We start from the raw sequence: 14,004 nt of genomic DNA, 5'->3' as shown, positions 1-14,004 counted from the left end.
CAGCGAGGGAGCGGGACACAGATAAGAAGAGGACAGGAGTGAATGGAAAGAAGTTCAGGAGCGGGATAGAGAAAGGAAAGAGGAGGGGAAGAGGAGGGGGGGCAGGAGGAGGAGATCGTGAGAGTGAAGAACAGGCGGCCAAGCACGGGAGTTTCAAGCAGTATGCCTTAGCTGTGCTCCGTAGAGCCTCAACTCGAGTTGGGGGGTTGAAGAGAGGACGAGGAGGAGGAGACGAGGAGGGCTCTGGGGAGAACCTCTCGCTGCATGCTCCTGGTGCTGGCAGTGCGCAGGAGGAGGACTGGCTGGACGAACTCATCAGGCGACTGGAGGACAGGGACCTGGATGGAGAGATGGAGGAGGAGCTGCGTCGATGGTACCGCCCTGCGATCTTCTACGTAATCCTCCTCCTCCTCCTCCTGCCCCGCCTCCCCTCTCCCTCCTCCATCACCACCACTACCACTACCTTCTCCTGCTGCTGCTGCTGCTGCTGCTGCTGCTGCTGCTCCTGCTCCTGCTCCACCTCCTTAACTGGCTTGCAGGCCCTCCGCCTCTCCCTCGCCCCAGTCATCGAGTCTATCCTCCTTCTCGACCGCCTCCTGTTTCTTAGAGAGGCCCCAGGTATCCATCCCCGCACCCGCATCTCACTTTCTTCTCCTCCTCTCCTCCTCTCCTCCTCTCCTCCTCTCCCTTTCTTCCCCTGCCTACCGTCCTCCCGATCTTCCTTCCCTTTGCCCCTCGCCTGCTCCTCCCTCACCTCATTCATTCCTCGTCAACCTTGTCCTCCTCATCCCCGCCTTTCTCTCCTCCCCCCCCTCTCCTCCTCCTCCTCCGTCCTCGTCCACTCGTCCTCGTCCTCGTCCTCGTCCTCGTCCTCGTCAACTCGTCAACTCGTCAACTCGTCCTCGTCCTCGTTTTCCTCAACTCGTCCTCGTCCTCCCTCCTCGCTGACGTCCATCTCAGGAGTCTCTGCTGCCCTCGTCCCCATCTTTGATCCTCTCATCTCCCCGAGGAATTTTGTGCTCGCAGCTCGCAGACCCCGCGAACCCTCAGCATCGGAGTGACGGAGGAAGCGGCTTCGACGACGAGGGCATGCGGAGCGGGAGAGACGAAGCGGGGCGGCCGGGAGGGGAGGGGGGGGTTGGAGGAGGAGGAGAGTGTATAGTAACGAGGTCAGTGGAGGGAAGGGACTGAGGAGAGGAAGGGGAGGAGAGGGAGGGGGGAGGAGGAGAGGGAGTGGGAAGGAGGAGAGGAAGGGGAGGAGAGGGAGGGGGGAGGAGGAGAAACGAGGAAAACAAAGTTAGAAAAGTTTCAGTACATACCATCATGCTATCCTACACCGTATTCTTCAAACTACTCTCCTTTCCATCTTCCTGCAGCCATTTCCACCTCTTCCCCATCCTCCCATGTTTCTCGGGCCCTCTCATGCCGTATTGAACTCTCCTCCTCCTGCCCCTCACCATCTTGCACGCTACTGCTCATCCCCGATCGCGAGCTCAGCACTTTCCCCGAGTCAGCCCTGGTCAGCAATCGCCTTGCTTCCGATCTCTCAGCATCGTCCTCCTCCTCCTCCTCCTCCTCCTCCTCCTCCTCCTCCTCCTCCTCGTCCTCCTCGTCCGAGATACTCAGGTGAATGTATCGATTCCCATCCTCGTCCCAGCGAGATTCAAGCTTCCTCCATCCTTGCGCTTGCCTGAGGCTTGAAACTCCTTCTCCCTCAGCTGCCTTCACCTCCTCCGCAATCCTCTCCTCCTCGAGCTCGTGCATGGTCCTGCAGTCAAACGAGTTGTTGCGGGCGACGAGGAGGGGAGGGCGGGTCTCTGACTTCCAGGGCTCCCTGCTCTCCCCGCTGTCCCGGCAGTTCGTCACCTCGATCACCGCCGCTAGCTCGCTGTCCTCCCTCCTCTCCTCCCAGCGGGGGATGTAGACGAGGAAGCTACCACCGTGGTTGTGGAAGCCTGTGCGGTTGAGGAGGAGGACGGAGGAATCTGCCTGCGTGACTCCGAGCTGGCAGCGGAGGACCTCGGAGTCTTGGACGAGGGAGGAGGAGGAGCCGAGGAGGAGGAGGGCGGAGTAGATGACGTCGCTGATTCGACAGTGCGAGAGGACGACTGTCGACCTGTTGCAAGCTACGATGCCAAAGGCGCTGTGGTACCTTGGAGGCGACTCAGGGGAAGGAGAGCAAAGGTGGGAGGAGCAGAGAAGAGGAGGTGTGGCGGGAACGCTTGAGGAAGAGGAGGGTAGAGGAGGAAGAGAGGGAGGGGGAAAAGGGAAAGGAAACGGACGGGGAAGGGGACGGGGAAGGGGAAGGGGGGGAAGGAGGGTTCTTCACCTGTCATCTCTCGATGGTCCCCCTATGTTACATCGGCGGGCCACCAACGTCGACCCTCCCAGCATCTCCACCACTCGACCCTGGCAGCACAGCAGCTCGCAGCCCACGAAGCTCCAGCTTCCCCTTATCACCATCATCCTCTTCCTCCAGTTCGTCCCCTCGTAGTCCGTCTGGTAGTCCTCTGGGATGGACTCATACCGGATCCAACGGCTGCCCACCGCCTCCCCTCCTCCTCCCTCCCACTCCCCTCTCACCCTCACCAGCCCTCGATCGATCCCGTTCTGAGGAGTCGAGTCCTTCTTCGGCCGCAGCCTCCTCGTCCTCCTCCTCACCTTCCTCCTGCCGTCCGGAAGCTCCTCCTCGTGGCTCGAGGGCCACTCGTAGTCGAACGCAAAAGCTCTCTGCTGCTCCAGCTCCCTCGCCCCTGGCCCGAACCCTCTCCTCCACGCGTACAGAACCCTCTCGTTCACCCTCCCCTCCAACCTCACAGGAAGGGGTCCACTCATAGACTGCGGTCGATCCTTCCTGAGCTGGATATCCTCCTTGACCACCACCAGCGCTCCCTTCCCCTCCTCCTTCCCCTCCTCCTCCTCCTCCTCCTCCCTCTCTGCCCCAGGGCCATTGGAGGCCTTTGTCCTGGCAAGCGCGACTGCCTCCTCCATAGCAACGCTGGGCACGAGAAACCGAGCCTTCCTGCCCTCCTGCTCGCTCGTCGGGACTACATCCTCGCACTTGCCCAGCAGTTCTCGCAGCCTCCCCCTGCTCCTCCTTAACCTCTCCAGCCCTGCCCGACGGACCCGGCGGCAGTGGGAGATTCCGAAGAAACCCGTTCCACACCAGCTCGACTTCGCTCGCAGCTTCTCGTTGAGACGCAGGAAGGACTCTGGACGCATCTGCTGCTTCCCCACCTCGTCCGGCTCCAGCAGCTGCTCCAGCTGCTCCAGCGGAGGGTCAAGGCTGTCGATCAAGCCTTCATCCCGCAGGAACTCCATCACCTCCCTCCTCTTCATCGCGTACTCCGCCAGACTGCTCGGCGTCTGAGACCTCCTCTGCAGGCTCTGTTGCCCTCGGAGCCATCCGGGGTTGAAATCCATGTCTCCTCCTCCTCCTCCTCCTCCTCCTCCTCCTCCTCCTCCTCCTCCTCCTCCTCCATATGAATAGCGGAAGCGTCTAGTCCTGAGCTCGGCGGGAGGAAGCTTCGGCAGCTCTTCCTTCTTGTACTTCTCCATCGGCGTGCCGATCATCGACGGTCTCCACCGCAGGTGAGGAGGATATAGTCCCTTCCGCATGTACGCGCGGACGATCTTTGCTCCCCTGGCAGCGCACAGGTCAAAGTACTGGATGACGTGCTTCGAGAGCTCCCGGTCGGGATCGTAGACGTCGGCAAAATCCGAAGTGCGCTTGCCCTTCATCCCGACAACCATGTCCAGCTCCAGGTTGTAGTACCGGTAGCTCATGTTGGGTGGGAGCGACCTGTACCTTTCCTCGCTGCTGGAGGAGCTAAGGTCCATCCAGGGGAAGTTGCCGTCTGAGGAGGACTCTTCGTATTCCCGAGAAGCATTCCCGGTCGGCTGCAGCTGTGGGAGGCTCCTTGCTGCGTTGAGGATGAAGCATGCCGAGGAAGGGAAGAATGCGAGCGAGTCCTTCAGACCCTCCTCCTCCACAAGAACTACCTCGACCCCACAGGGCTCGGAGCATCCCAAGAGGCTGACGGGCCGAGCGCTCGTCCCGTTGCTCAGCTCTACATCCTGTGGGAGGGAGTAGCTGAGGTCAAGGCAGGGGATGGTCAAGTTCGCGTGCAGCATGTGGAGCCCTCCTGCCAACCTCCTCCGTCACCCCGAGTCGACTCACCGACAGCTCACCTCTGACGTAGTCGAAGCGCATGCCCGGACAACTGAGCGCAAGGGTGACGGCGGTTCCCCTCCTCCTGCTGACTTGCCCCACGATAACGTTGAAGGAGCCGGAGGGATTCACAAACGCCTCCATCACCCTCACCCTCAGCAGGCCTGGAGGTATCATCTCAGTCAACTCGTCATCGCTCGCATCCACCATGCCCTCAGTCAGCCACCTGCTGGGAGCCATGCTGGGACTGCTGCCCTCCCCAAGCCTCCGATCGTTGTCCACCACCTTCCAGCGCTTGGCAGATCGCAAGAGAAGATGACGACGCCTGGAACACGAGCAACGTTCAGATGAACGCTTGCTGCTCCATGCTGAAGCCACCAAGGAGCGGGTCGTCGTTTCTTGAGAGACGGTCCCTTCCTTCGTCCTGCACGATCATCTCGACGTCGCCTGGTCGAGTCGACAATGGGCGGAGGCAGCGGAAAGGACGAGAGGAGCCAAGGGCATGCGGAGAACACAGAGAAATCATCAGCGATGGATTTGATACAATCACACCATACCGGGGGCAGTCACAAAGGCACAGTGATCTTTGAACTGCCTTATCGACCAATCAGCCCCACGACTAGGGCGAGCGTTCTCAAACACGCTGCGGCATCGCCGGAACAGACTTCCAGACCGAAAGCAGAGGACGGGACTCTGAAGCTTCACTTGCGTCAGCGGTTGTCAACAGCCTCCTGTGCATGCAAGAAACTCACATCTTCCTTGCGGATCTCTTCCTTCTGGTAGACTTGAAAGATGCAATGCAAAGGGTCTCCAGTAATACTTATTGACCAAAGATTGCCTCTTGCCAGGTGGTCCAGACTGCTCGCTGCTTTCTTTGCAAACGGACTTGCTGGATCGCGTGGCTCATGCTTGCTCACCCTCATCCCAAGTACATCCCGACAGAACTCACAGAACGCCTCCGCAGACGGATGCTGCAACCAGCCATCACTTCATTATCTCTCCAGCCCGCTTCACTCTCACATCGAATCTTAGCAGCACAGGCCTCGAGCTCCTGCTCCGCTCAACACCGCCTGACCTGTTGCAGAGTCGGACAGGAAAGTCAAAGCTCCGTCGGGCGGACCTTGCGTTGAGAAGCTCGTGCGGCAACAAGCATCGATGCTGCCCCTTGTCTTTCTGCTGGTCCTGGTAGGCTCGCTTCAATGCTTGCCTGTCACCAAGTAAGAACAGCAGGACATCTTAGGAGAAGTAATGACTTGCCTTCTCTGGACTGGTGCGCTCAATCGTTGAATTCTGCCTTCTTGCTCGGCTTGCATTCGATCAAACTGACATCAAGCACAAGAATGTCATCAACTTTGTCTACATCCATCCCTGAAAGGTCAAACCTGTTTCACATACTTGTCAACCTCATCAATGTCTAGGTCATCTTCATCTGATTGCATCGTCTCCCCGGCCTCTCTCGCATCAAACTTCGGCATGGATTGTTGCCGATCTCCTGTTGCGGGAAAGGCCCTTGTCCTCCTTGATTTCACTTTCTCAACATCCTCATCCTCGCTGCCTCCTCCGCGGATGGCGAGCTTGCTGCTCTCTCGCACCCATGCTTGCATCCTACTGCTGCAGCACAGCGCTTGAACCCAGTGCTCGCGTCCTTGAGCAGCGTCTCCTCCATTCACCATGGCATTCAAGATGAAGAAATGAAGAGCAAGGAGTATTGCTCTCTGCATGAAGGATATCCTCCTCTCCCTCCACTCAAGAGGACAATGCTTGCTTCAACCCGGCTATCGCTCTGGTCTGTTCCATCTACTCTCCTTCTCACCCCATCCTTTCCAAGGTTCACATCACTTTTGGGTACCTCGTTTCACTCAACTTCTTGTCAACTTCTCCTCAGCATAGCTCCATCCCCTCCCCGCCCCCCCCATCCCTGCTCCATCACTCCCTTCCTCTTTCCACCATCGTCCTCCCCATCTTCCCTTCTCCCTCTCATGCGCAGGTACCAACCGCTTGTACATCCCGATCTGCTCATCACCAGTCGCATCGCATTGCCGGAATCGAAGCCAGTAGGTTTCAAGAAAGTATTGCTGCCTTCTGCATCTGATAGGATTTCACTTGAGGCGGGCTTGAAGATTATGCCCTGCTTCCGAAGTCCGGGTGGCCCCGACGCCCGGGCCGGGCTACCGTCAGTGCCAGGCTCACCGTCACTGCAGTTCTCGTCAACTTATGGAGGCTCAGTGAAGCTGATGGAACGTATGCCAGCCGTGCCAGTCAGATAGCGCCGAGTTAACAAAACTCTCCTGTGAGGCGGCAATGTAGCGTGTGTGGGTTTCACATCCTACATACAGTCTATCTCTCATGTGCTCCTCAATTCTGGTTTTGTGTGCATTAAACTCGGTCTCAGTGAGCAAAAACTGTCTTGTTACAACCAAGGTCGATGATGTGATATCCGAGGCTGCGTGACTTTGGACTAGTACAAGTCTAACAAACTTGTATTCCGTCAGAAGCCGGTTGGCAGGGACCGTTGACCGCGTGACTGCCGTACGGAGTAGTAACTTTGGAAGTTCCTAGCCTCCTCGGACTCAGTTCTTTACTCCGGCAAAGTTAAGTCAATCAGGATAGTCGTCGTACTGATTTTTCACTTAACTTTGAGTAAAGATATGAGCATGGGGTCCTGTCTTCCGAGTTTTGATCCGCGGCGCCATCGGCCCGGACCGTACTCCGGGATCGGATGACTCGGATCCGCGGCCCGGGCCGCCGCCCGGCCCGGGCCGACCGTGACGGTGACCGTACCGAACGTCGACGAGCCGGATTGCAGAGTGCTACCGGCCCACAGTACGCCGACTCGGCCAACAACTTTTGACGTATCCTCTTTCCACTTTTTATTTCTCCCAATTTTCAAATACTTTAATGGATATTTCAATATGAATACCAAATTATGGCCAACGAATGCAACGAAAGCACAGCATCTTTGTTCCCCTTGCAAAAACCTGTTCCACCCCACCCTACAATCTACCACTTGAAAATACCCTACCCCACTGAGGGAGGAACTTCACACCGGTTACCCCAGACATGGCTCACACCACTTGACCGAGCTGTGATGCTGGGTCTACCTCTGAGAAACATCGTATGTCATCATATACTTTTCTCATGATCCATCGACCTTCATCATCTTTCACTACGTCTCTGCAAATATTTAAACTTTGACCCCACCCTAATTTCACTTGACCTGTTCCAGTTTGGACTACCCCCAAGATCTCCTCACCCACTGCAGTCCCCTACACCCAATCCCCACTATTGGGGAGAATCTTGTTGATTTTTAAGACTACCCCACCCACAATTCCTTTTTCACCCCCCACCCTACAATTTCCCTTGAGGGACCCCTGCGACTCCTTGAAAAGCTACGATTTTGCTGGCTCCAGCAATGGATTTTTGTACTTGATCGAATAGCCGTAGCTCATGATGGGGTAGGGTACCTCAAGGCAAGCTTGGGGTCAATCCTCTTTTGAATAAGGGGTAGTCGCATAATTCAGTGTTCGAAAGTTGAGGGGTGCAGCTGCTATGGAAAGAGGGGTGGTCTTAATTTCATACCTCCTTGACAGCTGGTCTTGATGACTGGAGAACCCCTACCCCCTCCAATTCATCCCCCACCCCCTTGGATAAGAATACCCCTCAAAACTCTCCTTTTCAGAACCTCACCAAGTCTGGGGCTGACTTGGGTTGGGGGTGGAGCTACTTGGCACATGCACCCCTACCCCCGAGGTCTTTTACCCACCCTCATTAAGAGCGGGATCTATTTATACTTTACCACCCCCCGTCTCATAAAATTACCCCTGGCGCATCCCCCATTTAAAGACAGCACCCTTGCCTCGGAGACTTCCCGGTCGCTCTCCCCTACCCCCGTGGGTACATACCCCCTATCTTTAAAGATACCACCCCCCTCTCATGACCCCACCCCCTTTTGGTCAAGGGGAGGTCCTCAGATTTGACCACTAGTAAATTTTTCAGACCCAACAACCCACCCACACCCTATCCACAGCAACCTCTTTTGCAAGGGGGAAGGGGGTGGTATCAAAATGGCTGCGGCTAGAGGTGGAACTGGGGGGTAGGGGTACGATTGGCCAATTACCCTACCCCTCTTTGTAGAGAGTGTTCCCCTCCTCCCCTGATTGCCCTCCAACCAAAGATGGTCGCGACAGGGGATAGGGTGGAATAGCGAAGAAATGGTAGTCGGGAGGGGTAGGAAGCCCGTAGGGCTGATGGAGAAGCTGTTTATTATGGAACATGGAAGGATGATTGAAGGGCCGAAGCTGCTTGTTTGCTGAGATTCTGCTGGTGATGGGCCACCTTGATCGTGCTCGTTTGTGATCGGGCGTAGAGGGAGTGCATTTGCAAGGAGGGGATACCTTTGATTTGCTCAGAAAAGCAGGATTAAGTGTATTTCGAATCAGTGCCAACATCTTCTAGGTGATTCAGAGAGGTCAATGTCATTGACATGGTTTTGGTTCAGAGTCGGTTGTTTTCTTGATGTTTGATTACGTATTTTGCGAATCGGTAGGCGTGTCATGGTTTTGAATAGAGAAGTGGATCAAAATAAGGAACAAAGAGTGTGTTCATGAAAAATTTTCTCGCAAAATCACGGAGTCTTGCTTGAACGTACATCATGATATTTTTTCTTTTTCTTTTTTGGCAGCTGGGACCCTTCTGGATTCAGCGCAGCAGGCAACACCAAGTATTGATACAGAAAAGAAACACTCGGTCTTTCGGCCTCTGAGGCCAATCACGATGCTCCCGATCTTCAGCTTCTTGAGCAGTGCAGTTAAGCGTGAGTATGACATTGAGAGCAAGAGTAAGTCTTTCCGTTGGTTTATGGATCCGGTTGATTGATGGGTACGATTTTGTAGCTATTGGACAAGGGAAGTTTGCAAAGGTTTACAAAGCTAGACATAAGGCATCAGGCAATGTGAGGCTCAATATTTTCTTGTTTCCTCAACATGTTGACAAGTCATGTTTGTGCAGGAGGTGGCTATCAAAGTGATCTCCAAGGACAAATGCAAGAAAGATGAGGATCTCAAGAGGGTATTCGATATCGGATGCTCTGTTGCGGTATATGACGATGATCCAACAGCTCCAAGAAGAGATTGAGATTATGAAGAAAGTGAAACACCCCCATTGCATTCAGTTTCTAGAAAGTGAGAATCCAACTTTGCTGATGAGGGTCCCAAGGGAGGTGTTTCATTGACTGACTTGGGGCCGTATGGCAGTGTTCGATTCAAACAGCAAGCTGTACATTGTTATGGAGCTGGTCACCGGTGGGGAACTGTTTGATCGCATAATAGCGAAGGAGAAATACTCTGAAAAGGATGCCGCACATGTCTTCATTCAAATCGTCAAGGCTGTCGACTACCTCCATAGCATCGGGATCGTGCACAGGGACATTAAGCCTGAAAATGTTCTCTATGCGAACATGAGAGAGGACTCTCCTATCAAGTTGGCAGATTTTGGCCTGGGGAAAATCATTGATATTCACGAGCATGACAAAGTTAAGACGATGACAACATTGTGCGGAACTCCAAGTTACTTGGGTGACTTCGATTGATTGTGTGTGATTGCTTGAATTGACATCTTGTACAGCACCAGAAGTTATCATGCGAAAGGGATATGGCATGGAGTGCGATATTTGGAGCACTGGTGCGTTTGCAAACCCACACTGGAACGTGTTCACGATTTTTCTCAAGGTGTGATTTTGTATATTTTGTTAAGCGGCATGCCGCCGTTTGACCAAACATCTCCGCCAGCGGTCCTTTTCAGGTTGCTACCTATCAGACCTGATGTATTGTGAAATGACTCTGTCTGAACAGCCATATCACAAAGGCCCGCTATTCATTTCCGGATGCGTTTTGGAGTGGAGTCTCTGGTATTGATTCTCATTGCTGTCGTTTCTGAATTCTGAGCCATTCTCTACAGCGCAAGCAAAAGACTTGATCAGAAATATGATGCACGTAGATCCCAAGAAACGATTCACTCCTGCACAGGTATGCTGGTTTCTTTCCAGCATCCGTGTGTTTACTTGATGTAGGTTTTTCAACATTCCTGGATGAAAGCATACAAAGAAGACGAGCTGCCAACTGAACAGCTCGGTGGAGATGCTGGAAATGTGCAGGAACGATTGCAAGAATTGCAGGTTCTCACCCTGCTAAAGCATTTCATCCAAGTGTAACTTCCGATCAGGTTGCGTCTCGACGATTGAAGGGAGCTGTGAACACCTTTGCTGCTCTCCTCCGCATGTCGCGTCCCTTGGCTTCGTTTCCTGATGAAGGGGAACGGGTGAGCGGCAAGCCCGAGGCTCTTTCCTGGGATGACTTGTCGTGCAGAAATCTATTCTAGAATCGGTCAAATCCGATCCGATCCGGCTGGAGGCACGCGAGCCTGTTGATTTCTTGGGGTTTATGACTTTGCATGTGTAGGTTCTGAAGGAATCCTTTGATATGTTGGACCGTGATCACACCGGTTTCATCGATCTGACAAACCTGACCGAGAGTCTGGTGAGATCTATTCCTCTCCCCGTTCGACTTTGTTGTGATTGCTGTCATGCAGCGAGCGTTGGGGATTGATAGGTCGGAGAAGCAAATCAAAGGTTTGTATCCTTTTAGGCAGTCCTCAAGGAAGGATTTTGTAACTTGGCTTCAGATATGATGGATCATTTTGACGTGCTTCGAAATGGTGAGTGCGGAGGTTTCAATCATCACGATGATTCACACTTGTGTCGTAGGGACCATCTCTTTCGACGAGTATTGCATGATGATGGGGCCTGGGCATTATGTATGGATGCAAGAGGCCGCGTATCTTCATGCCTTACTTTCTCTCAGAATGAGCATGGATACTCAAAATCGATGGAGAACGAGCTCCGTTCCATCTTCCATGTACGAGGTTGCACGACGTCATGGCAGCACTGACGATCTGCTGCACAGGCGTTCGACTTGCAACGCACCGGATCCATCAACGGTAGAGAGCTTCGAGAGATCCTGCACCGACTGGGAACGGACTTGAGCGATTCCGAGGTCTGCATGCAACTAGGGTGTGCTCGGGTGCGATGAGCTGACTCGCCCGTAGCTTGACGCGATGGTGAGCTCTGCCGATCGAAACAAAGATGGGGTCATCGACTGGGATGAGTTCAAGGTGAAGGCAGGTGTTGATGGCTCGTTTGACTTCTCCCCAGCATTTCATGTTGTCACAAGTTTACGCGAATGGGTGAAGAATGAGGATGGCGCGGAACTGAGACGTCTATCTTCTGACCGCACTACGGCACCATTTTCCACTCGGAGTGCTACTAGGCCGCCGGGCTGCGATCGCCGAAGGGGCGTCACATTCCATTTTCAGTGTTTTTCCTCTTGTTTCTATACAACTTTTAATGGAAATGAATTTCCAAGACTTCAAGTCACCGTCCGGGCCCTCAGCGGCTCAGCCGGGTGACCGAGTCGGCTGGCGGCTGGTGGGCAGTGACCGAGTCGGCTGGCGGCTGGTGGGCAGTGCCCGGTCAGTCACGCCGGGGGCCGTCACTTGGTGTAGTGCTCGAGTCCTTGTCCGGGGCCGGATCGGGCCGACTCATGGGCCATGATGACCGGGTCACTCGCTGTGCGACTTTTACTCAACTTGGAAGCACCGGGTTCCTGGAGGATAACCTGAGGCGGACTCTCCGTTATTTTATAACGGAATGGGTGCGAAAATGGAAGAGCATGAAGGAGCCTCGATACGGTGAGCAGGAGGGAGGAGAGGGGGAGGAGGAGGAGGAGAGAGGATGCGATGAAGATAGACCATGAATGGGGGGATGAAAGCTAGGAGGAAGCGAGATTTTGGGATACGGCATATGCAGGGCGGAAAGGAAGGCTGCAAGGAAGGAGGTAGAAAGAGAGAACTTTCAGGGGTCGTGGTGTTGAAGATTATCTTTAGAAATGGTACGAGAGAGGAAAGTAGGACAAAAACGAGGTGGTGATGTTGGAGAAAATGCGGTGGGGGGAGGGGTGGGGGGGGGCGTGTTGGGAGGGTGTCGAGGAAAGCAGAATCATGTAGCGTCATGTCGTGGCAAGTAGCTCCTATCATGCTCCGCTGATGGCTGCCCTGACACACTGGGCATGGTGAACCGCGTCTCAATGACTATCATGCAGCATCCAGAAGGAGACGGAGGAGCTGGTGAAGGAGAGCCTGGGGTCAGCCATGGGTGTCAACCCCATCAACTGCATGCAGATGAAGGAGATGGACGTCTCGTCGCTCCTTCTCAACCGAGCTGCGCACATCAAGTTCCTCCGGGCAGGACTCGAGAGGTAGAAGAAGTAGAACAAGGAGGAAGGAGGAAGAGGAGGAAGGAAGGTGGAGGAATGAAGGAGGAGGTGGTGGTGATTGGCGCTAGGAGAGGAGGAGGAGGGAGGAGGGGAGGGTTGACATGCCTGTCAGTCTCCCCAATGGCTTCTCGGTGCTTGACGCATCTCGTCCCTGGCTGTGCTACTGGATCCTCAACTCTCTCTCCATCCTCGAGGCTCTTCCCGAGCCTGAGCTGCTGGATAAAGTCGCACTCTTTTTGGACAAATGCCAGGTCCCCTCCCGCTGCCGCATACCTTAGGCTCCTGCTCCTGCTCCTGCTCCTCTTGCCCCTCTTCCCCTAAACTTCTCTTGCTCTCCTCTCCTCCTCCTGTTGAACCTGCTCTCCCCCTACTTGCACTACCTCCGTTGATCTTTCTCTACGACTGCCTCCTGCTTCCTTCCCTTGTCTGAAACTCCTTTCATCGCGCCCTCAGGATGTCGGCGGAGGCTTTGCAGGAGGACCAGGACAGGTGAGAACGCATGCTCGCAGCAAGGAGGGTGACGCGGGGCCGATAGGATCCTCATCTTGCTCCGACCTACGCCGCCGTCAACGCTCTGACCATTATCGGGTCACCACTGGCGTTCAGCGTCATCAACAGGAAGAAGCTGCTGGAGTTCTTGATGAGGAGGAAGCACCCGTCGGGAGGCTTCACGCTGCACGAGGGAGGAGAGGTAGAGACGCGCCGACTCTCTCCCTCCTGCTCTCTCCTCATCCTCTGGGTAGGTGGACGCTAGAGGATGCTACTGTGCCCTTTCAGCCGCCTACATCACGGGGATCTTGACGCCTGAGCTGAAGGCGAGCTGAGCTCGGATGTGCTGGTGGCTGACGAGGAGCAGGAAGGTGTGGCGGAGTACATAGCGTCCTGTCAGACGTACGAAGGTAGAGGAGGGAGGGAGGGAGGCGGAGGAGGGGAGGAGGGAGGGAGGGAGGCGGAGGAGGGAAGGAGGAGGGAGGGAGGGAGGGAGGCTGAGGAGGGTGAGGGGCAGGAAAGAAGCACGCTGGTGAATGAAGAGAAGAGAAGGAATACAGAGCAGGCAGAAGCTGCAAGGGAGAGAGGAGGACAAGAGGGAGAGGAGCGGGCAGGGAGGTCAGAGGCGAGGAAGGAGAATGGTAAGACATTTCATTGCAGGAGGGATAGGGGGGGAGCCGAACAACGAGTCCCACGGAGGATATTCATTCTGCGGGTACGCGGCGATCCTGTTGGCGGGGAAACAGCAGCTCGTTGACCGGTCGAGCTCCTCCGCATGCTGCTGCTGCTGCTGCTGCTGCTGACTCCAGTCCACCGGCAGGAAGAGGATGCTGAGATGGGTGATCTCCCGGCAGATGCAAGTGGAGGGAGGGTCAGTCTCCTCCTCCTCCTCCTCCTCCTCCTGCCCCTGCTCTTGCTCCTGCCACTGCCGCTGCCCCTCCTCCCCTCACTTCCTCCCCCCTTCCTTGCAGGTTTCAGGGGAGAGCGAACAAGCTCGTGGACGGATGCTATTCTTTC

General features: G+C 55.1%; 2 protein-coding genes across 2 annotated transcripts; one reads left to right on the top strand and one right to left on the bottom strand.

The window, feature by feature from the left end:
- Positions 1-1,350: 1,350 nt before the first annotated feature.
- GUITHDRAFT_141249 (hypothetical protein) lies at positions 1,351-5,844 on the bottom strand (the record flags this gene model as incomplete). The annotated part of the gene is made up of 9 exons (XM_005829215.1): positions 1,351-2,152; positions 2,330-4,077; positions 4,181-4,335; positions 4,398-4,595; positions 4,729-4,870; positions 4,924-5,142; positions 5,192-5,246; positions 5,292-5,378; positions 5,567-5,844. 9 exons carry the CDS (start codon positions 5,842-5,844, stop codon positions 1,351-1,353), a joined length of 3,684 nt encoding a protein of 1,227 aa, XP_005829272.1.
- Positions 5,845-8,850: 3,006 nt separating this feature from the next.
- On the top strand, positions 8,851-11,594 carry CHK2 (CHK2 DNA damage checkpoint kinase). Its single transcript, XM_005829214.1, has 20 exons — positions 8,851-9,008; positions 9,064-9,122; positions 9,179-9,238; positions 9,288-9,351; positions 9,424-9,744; positions 9,794-9,850; positions 9,898-9,970; positions 10,021-10,076; positions 10,127-10,194; positions 10,239-10,343; positions 10,391-10,486; positions 10,534-10,578; positions 10,627-10,704; positions 10,757-10,796; positions 10,850-10,882; positions 10,932-10,981; positions 11,029-11,082; positions 11,131-11,220; positions 11,273-11,338; positions 11,379-11,594. The coding sequence occupies exons 1-20, from the start codon at positions 8,945-8,947 to the stop codon at positions 11,412-11,414; spliced, it is 1,515 nt and encodes a 504-aa protein (XP_005829271.1). The 5' UTR covers positions 8,851-8,944; the 3' UTR covers positions 11,415-11,594.
- Positions 11,595-14,004: the final 2,410 nt, after the last annotated feature.

The sequence above is a fragment of the Guillardia theta genome (assembly GCF_000315625.1).
Source record: "Guillardia theta CCMP2712 unplaced genomic scaffold GUITHscaffold_53, whole genome shotgun sequence".
Lineage (NCBI taxonomy): Eukaryota > Cryptophyceae > Pyrenomonadales > Geminigeraceae > Guillardia > Guillardia theta.
This window is presented reverse-complemented; position numbering and strand designations above follow the sequence as displayed.

Coding starts and splice junctions, on each gene's coding strand:
- CHK2 (XM_005829214.1), top strand. CDS start 8,945: ATGCTCCCGATCTTCAGCTTCTTGAGCAGTGCAGTTAAGCGTGAGTAT. Junction 9,009..9,063: donor GTATGACATTGAGAGCAAGA/GTAAGTCTTTCC, acceptor ACGATTTTGTAG/CTATTGGACAAGGGAAGTTT. Junction 10,579..10,626: donor CCGATCCGATCCGGCTGGAG/GCACGCGAGCCT, acceptor TTGCATGTGTAG/GTTCTGAAGGAATCCTTTGA.